The 19,754-nt window shown below is 49.0% G+C and overlaps 1 protein-coding gene across 2 annotated transcripts in view; it reads right to left on the bottom strand.

Moving 5' to 3' along the window:
• ATP9A (ATPase phospholipid transporting 9A (putative)) overlaps nt 1-19,754 on the bottom strand; it is a 143,148-nt gene that overhangs the window by 104,623 nt on the left and 18,771 nt on the right. For both annotated transcript variants that reach the window (XM_047770852.1, XM_047770853.1), the window contains exons 2-4: nt 9,801-9,945; nt 7,692-7,805; nt 4,029-4,137 (exon numbers count right to left, since the gene is read on the bottom strand). In XM_047770852.1, the coding sequence (XP_047626808.1) occupies nt 4,029-4,137; nt 7,692-7,805; nt 9,801-9,945 (368 nt within the window). The remainder of the gene's footprint in view (nt 1-4,028; nt 4,138-7,691; nt 7,806-9,800; nt 9,946-19,754) is intronic.

Here is a 19,754-nt window from a genome sequence, read left to right as displayed (position 1 = left end):
ATCAGTTCCTCTCTGATGGGCTCCCATAACCTCCAGCTTATACCTTCATTTATCCACCCACCAATATTTAATGAACTGCTACCATATCATCAGTGCTGCCTTTCTTGGGCACAGACCAAACCCCAGCACAGTGCTAAATTCTCCTCCGGCATTCAAGAGTTATTTTACAGCAACTCTCTAAGGCAGGGATCACTGTTATCCCTGATTTACTGACAGGTTGAGGGATCTACCTACACTGCAGGGAGGAGGTGGAAGCAGGGCTCTTGAATCCAGGCAGAGCATAAACTCAGAACCAGTATTTAATTCAAATGCCAGGCACTGTGCTCAGAACCAAGAAAGGGGACAGTCCTTTTTCTTTTTCTTTTTTTTTTTTTTGTCTTTTGTCTTTTTAGGGCTGCACCCCGTGGCATATGGAGGTTCCCAGGCTAGGGGTCTAATCAGAGCTTTTGCTGCCGGCCACAGCCACAGCCACAGCCATGCCAGATCCGAGCCATGTCTGTGACCTACACCACAGCTCACGGCAACACCAGATCCTTAGCCCACTGAGCAAGGCCAGGGATCAAACCCGCAACCTCATGGTTCCTAGTCAGATTCGTCTCTGCTGCGCCAGGACGGGAACTCCAAGGAAACAGTCCTTATAAGGGCCACAACACTCATGCCACTGACATATAATTACTAGTTACATGATTTAATCATTCTATTTAGACGCCTGGATGCTTCACTGGACTATTAGTTCCTTTAAGTCCCAGCCCCACGTGTCTCTCTCTGTAACACAGAGAACTTTCACAGACTTTAGGAAGTAACGGAGTCTCAAATAAAAGGTTAGTTCTATATGTAGCCTAATTTTATTATTAGAACACTTCAATTACTTCTTTTTTTTTTTAAGATGGCCACACCCATGGCTTATGGAAGTTTCCAGGCCAGGGACTGAATGTGAGCCACATGCAACATACGCCATAGCTGCAGCAAGGCTGGATCCTTTAACCCATTGTGTCAGGCCAGGGATCGAACCAGCGCTTCTGCAGTGACCAGAGCTACCGCTGTCAGATTCATAACCAACCCTCTGCGCCACAGTTGCAACTCCTTCAATTGCTTCTGACTGAACCACTGACAGTAACATTAAAAATTAATCCATTAGTGATTTCCAAGGGTTTCTGTTCAGTTGCGTAAAATCAAATTTTTTCCTCAAAATTCAAAACTTTGATGAACATAATGGCTCTAAAACATGCCAGAATCTGTGCCACTGGCATACTTAAAACTATATTAATTCCTGCTTGTCGCAAATCTAATTTTGAGACAACAGACAAACACAAATTGAGGAACAAGCTACAAAGTAACTGGCCTGAAACTGGCCTATCCTTTTCAGAAGTGTCAATGTCATAAAAAAGAAATTGGGGGCTCTCTGCCAAGTTGCAGGAAATTAAGGAGAAAGGACAACTAAATGCAACTGGCAAACCTATACTGGTTCCTGGATAAGAAAAGAGGAAAAAAAAAAAAAAGCTATTAAAATTATTTCAGGAGTAAATGTATATGAGATTAATAGCAATGTCTCGATGATGGATGTTCTGGTTTTGTAATTACACTACGTTAGGTAAGAGAAAGACCCAGTAGGAATTAAAACACCGAAGTATTTGGGAGTTAAATGGAAACAATGTCTACAAGTTAATTCTTTAATGGCTTAGAGAGAGTGAGGCAAGAGTATTAAAAGCAAGAGGTTAAAAACTGATGCCCTGCGTGAAGGGCAAAACCGAGTTTCTTCGTGATTTTTGTGACGATTTTGCTAGTGAGAAATTATTCCCCCTCCCCTGCAATTTTTAACTATATTGATACACGCACCGCTATAACTCATCAGGAAATGATGCAGCATGTAGATAAATAGCATGGCCTGTAATCTCATGATCAAAGACTTGATATTTTGGTTTCCAAACTTTTTTGAGCACTCAAAACACTGTTGAAAAGTACATTTTAAGATGCCATGTGATAAAAAGAGAAAACAGTCCAGCACGAATATACATATATGTATGTTTCCCGTTGCTTTTGGGCTTCCTAAATGAAGATCTTGGCACAAAGCTGTCCCCGAGAGAATACTATTCAGTAACTGAAGGGTAAATTCGAAAAAGGCTTCTTTCTCTTCCTCTCTCTGAAATCTTCCAGTTTGAGCTTCTTACTCTGGTAGCCCTTCCCCCCAACATGTATCAAATAACCAACCTCCCCTCCCTGGCTTTCCAAGCTGACAGTTTTCTTCACTGCTTTGGGGGGGCTTTCAAAACAAATTGCACCGCCAGGACCCGGGTTAATATTCAGAACTCTGCTCGGGGTTCCCCCTACTGCGGGATTGGCATGACAATGGAAACCGCGGGCACAAAAGGAGACCCACAAAGGAAGACACGTTTTTAACGCTAGAGCCATCTGCCAATTCTCCTTAGGATCTTTTCAAGAACTGCGAGGAGCTAAAGCAGGGGCTGAGAAAGGGGTCTGCAGGGGAGGGCAGAAAAATCATTCACGGGAAAAGCAATTGCAATATGAAAAGGACCAAAGAAGGTTTGGAGCAGGGGTGGATGAATGAAAGGAATCCCAGGGCCCCTCCTCCCAAGCGCTAAATAGATCTACCGCACCCTCGCCCGTGGGGCTTTTGTCGGTTGCCAAGCATTTTAAATGTTATAGTCAGAATATGTTATTAAGGGAGGATTTAATATACACGAACTGTCAAAAAAAAAAAACCCTCCAGAGGGGTCTTCTGATCACTCACGTGGAAAGCCAAACCACCTGCCTTTGCAGAGATTATGCTGGGTTTTCTTTCTTTCGGTAGCAAAACGTCCTAAATACAGTAGTTTAACAATAATAAAGCACTTCTATGCCAACTCTAAATCCCCCCTTCTCCCAGAGACTTGCAACTTCTTAAGACCACCAACTATGAAAATCTATTTCAGTGCACTAAAACAAAATAGTTTCAGGCCCTCGGGGGATTATACTAAAATTTCTTTTTATTTTCCTTTTCATGGTGGGGTGGGGAGGCAAGGAAGCCTTAAATATATTTCTCCAACATTTTTTTTCTAGAAGGAAAATTCTACTCAAAACCTTGACGTCTGAATGGACTGCTTCTTCAGAAGCAGAACGCACTTAATAACATAAAGCAGATCACACCCTGCCTGGGTACGAGCGAGCTCCTTAGGCATCTGTCTTCTTATGTCTTTCAGAATTCTCAATTTCCTGAAGGCAAGGCAGTTTTCATTCCCCTCGGCCACTGCTACAACATCACTAATCCCTGAATGAGATCAGCAATCTTAGGGGACTCGAGCTAACATTCTCTCATGTCTGAATACAACCTTACAGGAAATCTATGGCAGAATTTGCAGCTGGAAATACCAGTTGACACTCGGTTGCGTTGTATTGCAGGTTCTCAACGGTATATCGGAGTGGGTTTTTTAAATTCCACCATTTCAAACATTCAAAAATTAAAGGTTACCTAGTCATTCCTCCTTGGGTCAAACTATTCCTCTCTGCTCTTCAATCTTGGGAATTTATAAGATGGCTTCAAAGAAGCCTTCACAGAGGCAGTATTTACTATGTAAATCTGGCGCCTTCTCAAAAATGAAGATTGCAAAGGTGTGACATAGGTGTGTAATGTTGAAAGAACATCTAAAGGCAGCACTTCCTCTAGGAAAGGGATGGATGACAGAGCGGGGTGGGGGTGGGGGGCTCCCCCCCCACCCCCGCCTCCTCACCCACATGTGGAGAGGCTGAGCACGCAGAGGAGCCAAACCACAGAATTCACTTCCAGCCTGGAGGCACAGGTCAGCCAACAGGACTGGCTCTAAGAGGGCAGGGCAGCCCAGGGACACGGCCAGTGTCCCCCCAGGCCCCAGGCACACACTGGCCTCTCCTGACGCCACTCAGAGTCCGGACACTTGCGGCCCTAGGCCTTGAACTCTGCTCCCCGGACTGTCATCAGGCCAAGATTGAATTGCAACCCTGTGGCCCCTGGAGCCAGACGGCAGGGGGTGCCCCAGCGGAGCCAGAAGGCTGACCTCTTGCTGTGAGTCGGCTGTAGACCTGCGAGTTGACTTCCTTGTCCCGGAGGTAGCATCGGATCTCCTCCACCGCCTCCCGGATGATGGTGACGGCCAGCACGAAGCCCTGCACAGAGAGGGAGAAGGGGTGAGCCCCGCAGAAAGCCACCTTCCCTTCCTGGGGCGGGGACAGAAAAGGCCAGAGGCCACTCAGGAGGGCTGCAGGGCAGGACCTGCTCATTATTCCAAATGTACAAGCCCTGGCCAGTCCCCTTCTCCAAATCTTAAACCCTGGAGAAACCCTCATGGACACATACACCCCCGCTGACCGCCACCTCGGGGTTCCTGGGAGTGGGAAAGAGAAACACCAGAACGAGCAAGGGCTGAGTGAGGGCGAGTGCTCGCCTTGGGCCCGAGCTCAACGCCCCCTGGGGCAGCTCATCAACGAGAGGGCCACGCTCCACGGGAAGAAGCTGAGGCGCCCGGAGGTTGGAGCATCTTGTCCAAGGACATAAAGCACCTAAGGGATAAAGGGGGACTCCAGCTCCAGTCTTTGCTCTTAAGAGCCACGACGTTCACAGTCACATGTTCTGCATCTGGAGAAGCTTGGGTCGGTGGAACCAGTAAGACAGAGCCAGGACACAAAATGAGATACACGCCTGTCTGCAGGGACCTGCCAGTAGGGAAACCAACCCTTGGGAATATAACAATGTAACACCATCCAAAAAAAACCAACAAAGACTCCATACACTGTTAAAGGATTCTCCTTAACTACTTACTGCTTAGATTGCTCTGCAAAGAAGGGGACTACGAGGGGGTGGGGACTTGAGTCTTACCTGTGATGCTTTAAACTTCTATAAAGAAATCACATGAAAGTATTAACCACCTAAGTACCCACCAATAAAAAGAAAATTCTAAACTGCCCAACCTTCCCACATCAGATTCCCCAACTCATAAAATCTAGTGGGGGACTAGGCTGTGAATCACCCAGAGGAAGAATCTATTTTCACCTAGATGTTTTCCCCTTGTGTCAATAAAGGCAAGAGCAGTCATTCATTTTTCTTACAAAATACCCTTGTCACCCCTCCTTTTAAAGTCGACTTTTTTAAATGCAGAGAGCACAATGGCCCCCAAGGTTAGCAGTAGTGAATTCTTTGAGGATTGCATTTTCATACTGTTTAACCCGTGAAATATATTAACTTTGATTCAAAGGACTTTAAATCTCTTCTGTAAATCTAGCCAGCGATGTGCTGCTTTGTGCAACTCCTCCAAAGGCCCATACATCTTTACAATCAAAGGATTACTCCTGTTTCCAATCAGATGGAAAGTACACACTGCGGCCAGAGCCAAACTCGTACATTTCAGAACAAAAGCATAACCAGACCACATACGGAGGGGACAGAAAGCCCTCTGGAAAAGCAGAGACCAGGTTTTCAGAACCCCACCCCCACCCCTCCCCCATGCTGCTGTTTTGTTCTGGGCCAGAACCCAGGTTTCTGTTGTTTGTTTTTTCAAATGGTCCAGTTTCTCTTTCTCGCTGCGTGGGCCTGGCTAAATCCCATCACTGTCAATGGGAAGTGTGTGCTCATTTCAATGACAGGAGCCGCTAACCTCCCTGCTGCAAATAAATCCCGCCTCCCCCGCTACCTACGCACCCGCCCCCCCCCACACACACATACACACAGTCCTCCTGAATCCCAGAGGACATGCCACCTCTTAAGCTAGAAATTGCTTTAAAAAGAGATGCACATGCAGTCCAGAAATAAACTCCAAACACCCAACTTCAGAGGTCCTTAATCACCACAGACACTGAGAAAGAGGTTTGAATGGGACTGGGGGTTATCTGAGCTCGTAAGGAAATCAAGAGGTGGTGACAGTGAACAGACAGGAAATTCCGAAGGTGCTGAGACCCTTCTATATGTATATCAAAAATAGATTAGCCTTGGACTTGCCAGGGAGTTCCTGTCGTGGCTCAGCAGAAACGAATCTCATTAGGATCCATGAGGACACAGGTTCAATCCCTGGCCTTGCTCAGTGGGTTAAGGATCCAGCATTGCCATGAGCTGTGGTATGTAGGTCACAGACATGGCACAGACCTGGCATTGCTGTGGCTGTGGCGTAGGCCAGCAGCTACAGCTCCAATTAGACCCCTTGCCTGGGAACCTCCATATGTCGCAGGTGCAGACCTAAAAAACAATAATTAATAAATAAATAAATTCCTTCTTCTCTTAATCCTATCTACATGCATCTTGGTTAACCAAATGGAAAAACTTACGCCACCTACGGCCAAAGTCCACTCCCCAACACAGATGCCAATGACAACGGGAATGAAGTTGCAGGGATGCTAATAGGTCTCTACCACAAAAACCATTTGGATAATGGGTTTATATGACAGGCTGGGCAGAGGAATACCAAGAGGGGAGAGGTCGCAGACCAGACATCACGCCTGAGATGCAAGAGCTGGGAGACGGGGAGATACACAGCTGCCCTCGTGAACACCTTGGGATCCTAACCCACAAAACATAAACATGCACATGATATATAATCAACGAGAATATAAGTTAGAGTGTGTATAAAACAGAAGCACTTGTAAGAAGAGACTGAGAGGAAAGAAGAGACTGAAAGGAGGTCCTTAATCACCACAGATACTGAGAAAGCGGTCTGAATGGGGTCAGGGCTTGTCTGAGCTCCTAAGGAAATCAGAGGTGGTGACGGTGAACAGACATGCTTAAATCTTTTCTACTTTCAGCATCTTCTCCTGATGAAAAAAAGCAACAAGACTTGTGCCAAGATAATTCAAGTGTTCCTTCTGAGTCTTGCTCAGGGAGAAATAACGTCTCGGGAGGAAAAAGAGGCCAGTTCTGCCTTCTCTGTCCCCAGATACGCTGGGCTTCCCTCTGTTCTTCAAATACTTCCAGCACGTGCCAACCTCAGGGCCTTGGCACTGCCACTCCCTGTACCTGGCACACTGCCACCCCCTCCTCGTCTTCCCTCCCCCCTCCTCCAGGGACCTTTCCTGGCCCCCTGGCTGAGCTTGGCTCCCCACACCTCCCTGCCTCCACCTTCATGAGCTCAACAAACATCCCATCTCTCCTAGGACCTGTTCACCATCTGTCCCCCCGATAGCCCCCTCCATGCTTCATTCACAGCTGCATCCCCAGCACCCAGCACCACGCCTGGCACACAGCAGGTGCTCAACCACCTCTCCAAAGGCAAGAAGGAAGAAAAGGCGGCACACGATGGACCGAGGGACACTGGGGTGACTCCCGCTCCAGACACAGACGTGCAGGAGTGGTTACCTGGTCCCCCTTTGCACTGACACAGTCCTCGGACTAAACAGAAAAGCACTCACATAGCACGAGCCCCAGAGTCAGAGGCCTGGCCTTTTTCATGACCACTGTGCGCCCAGAGCCTGGAAGCAGGTGATGCGCAGGAAGCAGGCAGGAAATAACCGCTGAAATGACTCCCGAGCGGCGGACAGAGGAATGACCGGCTCAGGCTTCACAGGGGCCGGACCGGGGGTGGGGCCACCGAGCGTTAACACGCAAATCTTGGGGACTCCCACTGCGCTGGCCTGAGGGCGTCCTCTCCCCTGAAAGGCCACCATCCTGCTTCAGACGCTTGGAGGAGAGAGGCAAAGAACTTTCTGTTTCCCACCCTCTGATGGGTCCAGATACTCACCAGGGGGACCCAGTAGGTGTAGAGCGCGCCGAGCCGCATTTCAGGGACGAACTGGGAGCAGGCGAGAAGCAAGAAGTAGAGGTTGAAGAAGTATTTGAACTGGTTAAACAGCACCTGGAGTGGACAGAGGAGCAAGAGGACACTCGAGGCTGGCTGGAGGCGGGCGGATGAATTTAGAGGGAGATGAGGCACATTTAAAAACATCCCCCAGGAGTTCCTGTTGTAACTCATCGGGTTAAGAACACAGCTAGTGTCCAGGAGGATGCAGGTTCGATCCCCGGCCCCGCTCAGTGGGTTAAGGATCCAGCATTGCTGCCAGCTGCGGCGTAGGTTACTGACACAGCTGGGCTCTGGCCTGGCTGTGGCTGTGGCATAGACCAGCAGGGGCAGCTCTGATTTGACTCCTAGCCTAAGAACTTCCCTCTGCCCCATGTGCAGCTGTAGAAAGAAAAAAAAAAAAATCTCCCCAGAGGACCACAACTCACACTGAACCTGTGTACACAGTTCACACACCTCTATTTGCTGTTGACGAACATACACGCGGCGGGGGGGGCGGGGATACACTTTGTCAAAGTAAAGAAGTAAGTGAAGCAGGTGGAAACTAAACCCAGGACACCGGTGACCTCCGGGTGGGGAGGGTAGGCTGGGCGCCTCCACGGCAGCTATTAAGTTTTACTTCTTAAACTAGAAGCAGAAGTAAGGCCACTCAAAATGCTGTTGAAGAAGAGAGTTTAGAGGGAAACGCTTAGGCAGTAAGGTTGAATCCACAGAGCAAGATAAATTGCTATCTCCATGATATGATCTCAAGGCCATGAAACAATACAGCAGAATTTCATCCCGTGTGGCAGGAAGGGTTCCGGAAGAGTTTCAACTGCCACTGGGTGCCCTGGGCGTGACACTGATTCCACCTGACTCATTTTGGCCTTCGGGCAAAGAGCAGAGAGGAGCTGTCTCGTCAGAGCTAAGGCATGCACTGCCACTGTTTGGTCCCTTGCTGAGATGAAGAAAGTGGCACAGGGTGTCTCAGAATTTCCATGAACAAGAAAGAAACTTCTGGAGTTCCCACCGTGGCTCAGCAGTAACAAACCCGACTCGTATCCATGAGGACATGAGTTGGACCCCTGGCCCTGCTCAATGGGTTAAGGATTTGGCGTTGCAGTGTAGGTCACAGACGGTGGCATGGCTGTGGCTGTGGTGTAGGCCGGCAGCTGTAGCTCCGATTGGACCCCTAGCCTGGGAACCTCCATATGCCGCAGGTGTGGCCCTAAAAAAAAAATGCAAAAAGAAAGAAATGTGTACTGGCCTTAGGATACTCAGCTTTAGAGGGCCAGGGGAGGGGGAAAGCCAAGCAGCAAGAAACGTCGTCAAAAATCACCCTTAAAGAAACAGTCAGGTTGACCTTAGTCTACAGTGTAATGTATTTGTATTTCCATGTTCTCTCTCAATAAATCAAGCAATATCAGCGATTTTTTTTTTTTTCTTCCAGCTTTGGAATGGATTGCTGCTGCTGCTGCTTCTGAAGTCAATCAGTGTATTTTCCTCTGTATATCCACAGAGGACACAGTGGATAAAAACAGACATTGAACTAAAGGGTACGTTGGGGGGAAGGATTTCATAGTACTTGTCCACGGATCTGTATAACGTACGAAAGCTAAGACTGCAGAGAAAAATATGAAGCAAAACAAACATTAAAAAAAGTATTAATAAAAAGTCTTTCTCTGGATGATAGTATTAAGATTTATCTTTTTAAAAAAATTGTCTGTACTTTTATCTCTCAACTTCTCTATTCTGAATATGAGTTTCAGGATGATAATTGAGGAAAAATTTAGGCACTGAATTTTTTTTTTTTTTTTTTTGGTAGCAAAGCTAGGTCCAACACACCAAATAAATGTGAAGTTATCAGGGGGAGCCTCACAGCCTTGCAGACAGAGGGCAGACCCTTTCCACAGGCTCAGGACCAGGGAGGACAATGGCCAGTGTCTGAGGCAACATGGAAAAGGCACAGGGCATTCACAAAACCCGCCACGGGGACCTGGGTCTTAAGACTGGTGCCATTACATACATTTGACATGGGAAGAAGAAAAGGATATTCTCCCGACTCGTACATACCCCAGGCAAAAAGGTGAAGAAGTTGTACTTCTGATTGTTGATGACATTCCGAGGGTACCTCTGGTCCCTCTTCTCGGGATGCCCCAACCAGACCGTGCGGGGCCTGGGCTCTCCTGCACCACAGCATCTCAGCCACTCACAGCACCTGTGGAAAAGAGACACGCCCACACCATCAAGGCCACGCCCACACCATGGAGGCCACGCCCACAGCCATCCTCTCCTCCCAAAATGTCTTCCTCTAAAGCATCATTACTGGATCAGAACCACAGCCACACCTGGGGCTTCATCCTTCAGTGGGGGGGGGGTGAAGAGCTGAGTATATGCGGTCCAAATCAAAGATGCTTCATCCCCAAGCCCAAATCATTTCAAAAAGTAGGATTCATTTTTAAAATCATAAGAGTTAAGTTAAAAAAGTAAACACATAGCAACAAAGACTACTACCAGTTCGATGTTTTCCAGATGAGAGAGGAAAAGCCCAGGTTTGTTGAATAAAGCATCAAATTTGCAGAGATGTGAGAATGGCTGAGTCTGGCCTTGAACCAGGTCCATCCGTCTTATTCTAAAACCCAGGGTCTTCCCACCCCAGCCCCGTCCTATCAAGGATGCTGTTACATAAGCATTACTATAAAAAGCAGAAAGGAAAGAATCTCCGTCCACAGCCCACTCTCCTTTTTAGCAACACGTTGGACAAACACGCCAGGAAGATGATGACTCGCAGCCCAGCATAACCTGGAGATGGGCCAGAGGGCCAGCTGTAGGCAGACCAACCCCAAGGGCCACCGCCCTGGCTGTCCCCAGAGGGAAGCTCACCAGACATGCCCACCACCAGGTCACCTGTGCCAGGCCAGAGACACCTGGGAACCTGCCTGGCTCTGGTAAAACTAAGCTGCTCTGAGACACATACCACCACCACCTCCACCTGCGCCAAAATAAAGCTGCTCATCCTTCAGGAGGTCCTGTAAACAAGGCATTTGGAGAATTGCAAGCCCTTATAAGCACTTGTTATGGGAATGCCTGGTGGAGCTGTTCACCCCACTGCCTGCCCACACAGGCTGGGAGAGAGGAACCCCAGCCCTGCCGGCCCCTTGAGACGCTGCCAACTGCAGGCAAACCGTCCAGACATGGCGATTACGACTTGCATAATTACTTGTCAGCCTCAGACTCTCGGTCTCCCCCTCCTCCTAAGGGCCAGCAGGCCCTGTTGAGGTGCAGGGGGTGCAGGGGGACCAAGTTAAGCACACACACGCCCTGGGCACCAGGACTCTATGCCAGCAAGTTGCCTGTTCACTCCAAGTTTCCAGGATGAAACACGATGCTCTTTTTTAAAAATAGCATCCTGGTTTCAGTAAACTGGTGCTGGGGGGAGGATGGTGGTGGCTCTCAAGAGGACAGGTTTCACTTCTAGCAACTCATTTGTGTTGGCCAGGGACACACGCAGAAACCCCGAGGAGTCCAAACCCATTCTTGCCCTTGGGTGTGACTCACCCAAGCTGGCCGCGGGGCAGACACAAAGTGCTGAATGAACAAAGGAAGGAGGAGGAGAGGCTGCATCTGCTGCAAGCACACCTTCCACCTGCAGAGAGCTTCCCCATGGTCACGACTGACTCTTCGGAGAACCAGCCATTCTCTCCCCATCCTGCGATGATCCTGTCATGATGGCTCCCAGAGCTGTGTGTTTCCAACGAATGGTGAAAACGAATTTAAGAGAACCCCACACTACCAGGCTGATGTCACGTGAGTTTTGTCTGTTTTATTCTAGCAAAAGAGTTTGCACAGCAAGCTACCAGGTCAAACTCTTCAGAATGTAACCTGCAGGTGTGCACGTGTGCAGAGGCCACTCCAGGCAGCCCAACTGTGGGAGGAGAGACCAGAGACCATCTCCTGGTCATCAGCGACGGGCTAGTCAATAAGCAGGGACCATCTTTAAAGAAGGAGATGGAGCCCTAAGCACTAACTGGCCCCATGTGTAAGATAGGCTAAACCAAAAAGGACCTACAAGTTGTGTCCAGGATGCCTTTCTGTGCATGGAAGTGAGAGGATAACATGCAGACAAATGCCTGCACGTGCAGCAGACCTCCTTGGCGGCAGAGAATACCTGCAGCCTTTGCAAAGGAGGGGCTGGGGGGCCCTTTTCCCACGTGCCCTCCAATCCCACTGCACATACGGTACCTGTGGGACTAGATCTGGGTTTCTTTGTTTTTTAAGCTAAATTCATAATAGTGAGCATTCACTATTATGCAAATTCATAAAATTATGAATTTTATGAATGCACTATTATGTAAATTCATAAAATTATGTAAATTCATAAAAGTGCTCATCTGGTACAAACTATGATTCCAAGTCCTTTGGGGACTAACTTTGGAATAGGATCTACTTCCTCACAATGTCCCTGCAAAGAGGGGAAAGCGTTTGGCACAAGGTCAGATGAGGACTGTGCGTCACCTGAGCCCAGTGTAACGAGCCCCAAGCCCATCTCCTGTAACCGCCTTTGTTGTCACCTGTTTAGTCACTTTCTACCTGCCCTGGATATAAGCGGCACACTTTTGATCCAGGATGAGTCTGACTTCTGGGTCACCAGCATATACTAACTATTTGATAATAACAATAATACCTAAGACAAGACATCATCACTTCCCTGCTGTGGCGCATTCATTTGCCTTCGCTAGCACAAGACAGACCAAGGCCCATCTCCTGGGGAGCTTAGACTCTCCAGGAGGAGGAGAGACAGTCAACAACGACCCAAAATAAACTAAGGCGCAGACAAGAGGGAGTGGGGAAGGGGCCTCACTCCAGGAGACTGGGTGGTCAGGGAGACTGGGGTGACAGCTGAACCAAGTGACAAGAAGAAACATGCCTGCAGCAACCAGGCAAGGGCGTGCCATCCAAGCAGATCATGAGAGTAAAGCCCAAGCTTCGGGGGCAGAAAGCATCCTGCACGTGTCTGCACAGAAAGCAGCCTAGGGCAGCTTGAAGGCACCCAGCGCAGGGGACAGGCTAAAAGATGAGGTCAGTGGAGGAAGAGGCAGAGGCGGATGACACAGGGCCTTGTCACCAGGGCAAGGGGCCTGGATCTTACTCCATCCACAGTGAGGATCACTGAAGGGATACAAGCACAGGATAGCATGACCTGATTCACTTTTTTTTTTTTGGCCGCACCCATGATATGTGGACGTTCCAAGGCCAGAGACCGAACCTGCACCACAGCAGTGACCCAAACCACCGCAGTAACACCAGACCTTAACATGCTGAGCCACCAGGGAGCTCCTGGCTTCCACTTTTTTCAAGGTCCCTCTGGCTTTGTGCCTCTGGCGTAGGCCGGCAGCTGTAGATCCCATTTGCCCTCTAGCCTGGGAACCTCCATATGCCTCCATAAGACACTGCAGTGGGCAAGAGGAGAAGCAGGTAATAGGTGTGAGATTTCTTTTAGGGGGGATAGTGAAGTGTTCTAACACTGTGGTGACGGCTGCGCAACTCAGCGAACATACTAAAAATTGCTGAATTATACACTTGAAGTAAAGGTTAAGTGAGGAGGGCTGGGCTGGGGTCTTGGGATTCCATACACCACAGTGGATGCACACTGTGGGACAGGGAATGACTGGCCAGTGGGGACCACAAAGCACAGGGCACTCGGCCCAAGGTTCTGGGATCATCTATATGGGGAAAAAGTCTGAAAAAGAAGAGTGTGTGTGTACACATACAGCTGAATCATGTTGTTGTACAGCAGAAATTATCACAACATGGAGTTCCCATCATGGTGCAGCAGAAACGAATCCGACTAGGAACCATGAGGTTGAGGGTTCGATTCCTGGCCTCGCTCAGTGGGTTAAGGATCTGGCGTTGCTGTGAGCTGTGGTATAGGTCGCAGATTGGGCTCGTATCCCACATTGCTGTGGCCATGGCGTAGGCCGGCAGCTACAGATCCCATTTGCCCCCTAGCCTGGGAACCTCCATATGCGGCAGGTATGGCTCTAAAAAGACAAAAAAAGAAGTTATCACACCATTGTAAGTCACTATACTTCAATAAAACTTTAAACAATGAAAATAAATAAATAGGTGAACTGCAGCATATGTGAATTATATCAATAAGTTTGCATATTAACTGAAAAAAAAAAAAAAGGAAACAGAGGGATCATTTAGAAAGCTGTTGACATCATCCAGAAAGACCAGGGTGGTGGTGGTGAGGATGGGTGAGATGCTTAAAGTGTTACAGATGTGGAAGTGCATTCTCTTTTGTAAAAAATTAAAAATAAAAAAAGAAATGCATCATTTCATTTAAGTTCACAAGAATCCGACATGGTATGTACTAGCATCGTCCCCATTTTCATGAGGGATAAACTGAGACCCAGAGAAGACTCAGTTACTTGCCCAAGATCTCCTATTCCATCCTCTCCCGAGGGGTGGAAGTAGGCTCTAAGCCCAGGCCTGTGTGATCCAGATCCTGAGCTAAGAGCCTGAGAGCACCCTGCACAGCCGTGAACAATCCCATCAGCACAATTATTTCCCAGCTCTATTTTTTTTCCTAGTCTCTCCTCATTTCATAAAATTGGAATCCTTCGCGGCCATCATCGAGAGCAAGGGACTCATGCTGCTCAAACGGGAGCTCTCCCGCATGCACGTCAGGGCTCAAGAAAGGGCCAGGCCAGGAGAGCCCCGGCTGTGACCTTTGCTAGAAATCCAAAGAAAGACATGCTCCTCGCCCTGGAGTTGTTAAGGTGCCGGAAGACAAGCCGGGGGCTGCCGGCAGCCACCTTGCTCCTGCTGAGGGGGAGTCAGCCTGGCAACGGCGTCGCAAGGAGGAAGCAAAGACGCCCAGAGGCTCCTGACCCCCTCTGCTCAGGTCTGCCCACTCCCTGGGCTTCTCGAGCCTTAGGCATCAATAAATTGGGTTTGTTTTCTCTTACTTTGCTAAAGTCAGTGTCAGGTGGGGGTGCTCCCCACTGCCCCAGCCCCCCGACAGCCCCGGCTGCCACACGGCTGCACAGTCCTCAAAGCCTGTGTGTCCCCACTTCTATGCTTTGCAAGGCTGCTGCAATCCCCCGACAGCTCCACCCTGACTCTCCAGAGCCGCACCGTCCCACGGGGTGGCTTTACGTTTAAATTACTTAAAAGAAACAGGTTCCTCACTCCCAGCAGCCGTATTCCGAGGGCTCCGCAGCCACAGCCACAGCCACGGACTGGACCGTGTAGACTCGAACATCCCAGCACAGCAGAGGTCCTACGGGACGGCACCCCTTTAGAGCATCTTTTTTTTTTATGTTTTCTTATTTTTATTTATATATATGTTTTTTCTACTGCACAGCATGGTGACCCAGTGAGACTTACATGTATACATTCTTTTTTCTCACATTACATGTTCCATCATAAGTGACAGAGCATCTTTTTAAGGCATCTCCTTCCACCCCTCTCTTGAGCCAACGTCAGTGCCAAAGGACACACACGGGAACTCTGGTACGTGGTCCCCATAACTGAGGGCAACCTGCCTGAGCAGGTTCCCCAACCTCAGCCATTTTCACACACACTCGGCATTTCACCACAGCCAACGACCCTGATCATCTAACTTGATGAGTTTGCCTAAATGTGCTCATCTTCAATCAGCCTTTTTCAACAAGGAGCAGGAGGTGGGCCAGCATGAGAACACCCTGCAAAGCAGAGGTCGGCACCCACCACAAAGAACCCAGCCCCAAGTGCCGGGTGTGCCCAGCTTGAGCACACCTGCTCTAGATTTTATTTACATGGATATATCTTAAAAGGTAATTTAATACACCATCGTAAATGGTAAACCAGGAGTTCCTGCTATGGCACAGCGGAAATGAGTCCAACTAGGAACCACAAGGTTGCAGATTCGATACCTGGCCTCACTCAGTGGGGTTAAGGATCTAGCGTTGCCATGAGCTGTGGTGTAGGTCAAAGACGTGGCTTGGATTGGCGTTGCTGTGGCTGTGGTGTAGGCCGGCAGCTGTAGCTCCGATTAGACCCCTAGCCTGGGAACCTCCATGTGCTGCAGGTGCAGCCCTAAAAAGCAAAAGAAAAAAAAAAAGGTAAATCAGTATTACTTGCTCTAAATAATAGTTAAACATCAAAATCAACACAAGGAGAAGCAAATATTACTAAATTCCCACTGGACACAGTGGCTCTGAGCCGGAAGCCTGCTCCCTGCTTCTCCTTTATTGCACGGATGCTAGCAAGAATCTGCTGTACAAAAGTGGCCCCTGACAGGGTTAGAAATAGTGCAGGAAACTGAAAAAAAGAAGTAAATGTCTCACTCTGTCTCAATGTGACTTAGTTCCTGTCCACGAATTACTCAGACGTTACCGCTGTCGTACCTGGAGCCATCGTCTGCCTGCGCTGAGGGAATTACTGTCCTGCAGCAGAAGCCTTGGGCTTGGTGGCACACGTACAAGCAACAAATTCCCCCGCTGGCCCCATCAGTTGAAAGCGAGGACATAGCCGGCAGACACCCTCTTGGCATGTGGATCTGTGTACCCACGACTCTCAGACTCTGTCTTCCAGCAGCTGCCACCACACCTTGCCCATCCAGGACAATAGCCCCCCCACCCCCTCCCCAAGAAGGCCAAGAGGGCCTGTTGCCTGGAGCCGTGGGGCCACAGCTATCACCCATCCTGGTGTCATGCATTGCTGCTGCTGCTGCTTCTCAACACCAAACTGAGCTGTCACTTGCCCGGACAAATGAACTCCTATCCCATATTCAAGACAGAGCTGAGAGAAGGGCTCCAGGATAGAATCCCTGAGCAGGAGAAACTCACAGAGAGGCTGAAAAAGGAGAAGCAAGAGTCACAGCTTCAGAAGAGCAGGACCCCGCCGGCTGGAGGAACGATCACTGGCTTCTAAGGCAGACAGACCTGCATGCAGGTGGCCGCCCGGCTCCAGGGCGGCGCTGCGGCCCTTCATCTTCCGCCTCCCTGTCTGTAAAATGAAAATAAGATCTGCCTTGCTGCATGACTACGAGGATTAAGGATTTTATACATAAAGGGCATAAGACAACACCTAGCACGTAAGAGCCATTCAACTAATAGTGGATGTTATTTCACTTAAGGTATGTTTCCAGATTTAAAAAAAAAAAAAAAATGAACGTTTTCTCACTTGTCACAAGCAACAGCTATTCAACTAGGTTAACGCGGAAGGCTAGAAATAATTTAGTTTACACTGCTTCCAGCTTAGACAATTTAAACAAAGGAAAACCCAAGGAGACTTTCTTATGACTTGACTCTAAAACAAACAAAGGTTTTGATGGCCAAGAGCCGGCTGACCAGATGTGCACTCTGGCCAAACACAAGGGCAAAGCAAATATTCCAGGGGAACATGCCAAGGGAACAATGTTTCTGGAAAAGGTAACTACTGTAACAAGGACTTGGCCTCCAAGAAACAATTATCTCTGCTCTGGAGCCACGGCCATTACCAGGCCCTCAGCAAATATTTGCTAAATTGCCTGCATGACGCAGCCACCTTCCCCGAAGCCAGAGTCCAGGAAGCTAAAGTCTCGGCGTCAACACTGGGAAGATCTGAGAAGATGTAAAGAAAAATTAAAAGCAGCACAGAGAACTGAGAGACACAGAGAACAAACTAGGGGTTCCCAGTGGGGAAAAGTGAAATAGGGGTAGGGGATTAAGAGGTACAAACTGCTATGAATAAAGGAAATCAGCAACAAGGATACACTGTACAATACAGGGAATGTAGCCAACATTTTGTAATAACTATACACCGGAGTACAACCTTTAAAAGCTATGGTTCACAATGTTGAACACATGAAACTAGATAATATTGTACATCAATGATACCTCAATTAAAAGAACCAGATGCAGGAGTTCCCACTGTGGCTCAGAGGTTAACTGACCCAACTAGCATCCATGAGGACGTGGGTTGGATTCCTGACCTTGCTCAGTGGGTTAAGGATCCAGCACTGCCTCGAGCTGTGGTGTAGGTGACAGACGTGGCTCGGATCTGATGTTGCTGTGGCTGTGGTGTAGGCTGGCAGCTGCAGCTCTGATTAAACCCCTAGCCTGGGAGCCTCCTTAAGCCACAGGTGCGGCCCTAAAAAGAAAAAACAAAACAAAACAACAGGCAGTCTCACTGCTGGGAGGAGCCTAAATCAGTATAACCTTGAGGGAGGGCAACTCAGTGACAGCTATCAAAATTACAAGTGAACAGTCAACCTGTCCCAATTGTTTCCCTTTGAGATGGGAATAAAGATCACTCACTAACATTGCAAGTAATAGCAAACCACTAGAAATAACCTAAACCTCATCAGTAGTAAACTAGTTAAAAACAGTTTGGTAGGTAAGTACATTCATCAATAGAATCCTATAATGCTGCCCCCCAAAAAAAGGGAATGAAGAGTTTTTATGCCCTGATATGGAAGTAGCCCAGGATGTATCATTAAGGAAAAAAAAAAATTGTATTGTGTAAGATGTACTAACAATTGAATAAAAAAGGAAAAAGTCTATGTGTTGTGTAGATAGGTACAGGTATCAAATAGAGGCACTGTTTTGGTAAATGGTTAAGGCTGCTCTAGAATGACACTGAAGAAACTCAACTGTGGCTGCTGGAAGGAAGAGGCAGTTTTGCTGAACGGAGAGGCGTGGGATGGAGACTGAGGTTGCAAAGTACACACTCCTGGACCTTTTATCAATGAACCATGTGACTCTGTGACTGACGAAACTTTTTAAACTTAAAAACTACAACAACAACAAAAAAAAAACCCAACCCTGCTGCCCAAACAGTACACAGCTCTCAGTCTGCAGCCTGAACTCAGCCACGCCCCAGGCCTGGTATACAGCAGGTGCTCAAGTGCTCTGTGTGAATCCCTTCCTATGCCCCAGGGCGCCCAGCATGCAGGAACCTTACCCCATGCTTGGACACTTTAGCTATGCCATCTGAACAGGTCTTGTGTGGCAGCACCCAGGCAGCACTGGGCACACAGCAGCACCCCCACAAAATGCCACAGAACTGGACGGAATGAAATGATTAAATGGAAGGCAATTCCCCAGACCCCAGAGCAATAAGCAAGAACATGTATAAAGCACTCAGTGTGTGCCAGGAGCTGTGCTGAAGCCATCACTGTGACTCACTTCCCTGAATCCTCACCACCGTCCCATGGGTGGGCTTATCCTCCCTTCCCCGCCCCCAGCAGAGTCCCGTAGGTGGTGAGGGGCGGAGCCAGCTGGGGGTTCAGTGGGCAGACCCCAGAGCCAGGGCTCTCGACCACGTGACTGGAGACCTCATCCCACAGCAGCCTCGTGAGCCACCTCTGCACTGTCTGGACAACCTAGGGAGGCGCCCAGTGACAGACACGGCAGGACACAACACGGTCCCCAGTGCCACTGCCCAGGCCCACCCGGCTTCTCCCTCCAACCCACGGCTGGCCTTGACAACAGCTGTCACTGCCATTGCTCTTTTCAGGGGCCACAGGCTTGGGGTCTACACCCTCAAGGTACACTCAACATACATTAACTCACTTCGTCCTCATAACCCCTGAGCACTGTTATCAGGCTGGTTTTCAGAGAGCTGAACTCACTTGCCCCAGGTCATACGGCCAGTAAGAGCGGAGCGCAAGGTGAAGGGAGGCAGTCTCGCTTGAACCCGGGCTCTCAGCACTCCCAGCAGGAACCCCTCCTCCTTCCGGGACGGGGCTCCTCCCCTGCTCCCATGGAGACCTGGGCCGCAGCCCCAAGACAGCATCCAGCCGGCGACAGCATCCAGCCGGCGTGGCACCTGGGCGGGACGTTGGCGCTGAGACAGCCCCAGGAAGTCTGCGGGGGATGGTTCCAAGCGCGCTTGAAACATGCAGAGGTTACACCACCTGTCGCTTGAGAGTAGTTCACCTCTGCAATCAGGAGCTACAGGAGAGGAGGGGCTGGTGCCGGGGCGGCTCAGGTGCAGAAGGGCCCTCACCAGGGAGCATGTCCGCACCTCTCCTAACGATGCTGCTGCCTGGGA

The sequence above is a fragment of the Phacochoerus africanus genome, chromosome 3 (assembly GCF_016906955.1).
Source record: "Phacochoerus africanus isolate WHEZ1 chromosome 3, ROS_Pafr_v1, whole genome shotgun sequence".
Lineage (NCBI taxonomy): Eukaryota > Metazoa > Chordata > Mammalia > Artiodactyla > Suidae > Phacochoerus > Phacochoerus africanus.
Note: the sequence above shows the minus strand (reverse complement) of the source record. Positions and strands in the feature narration are given on the sequence as shown.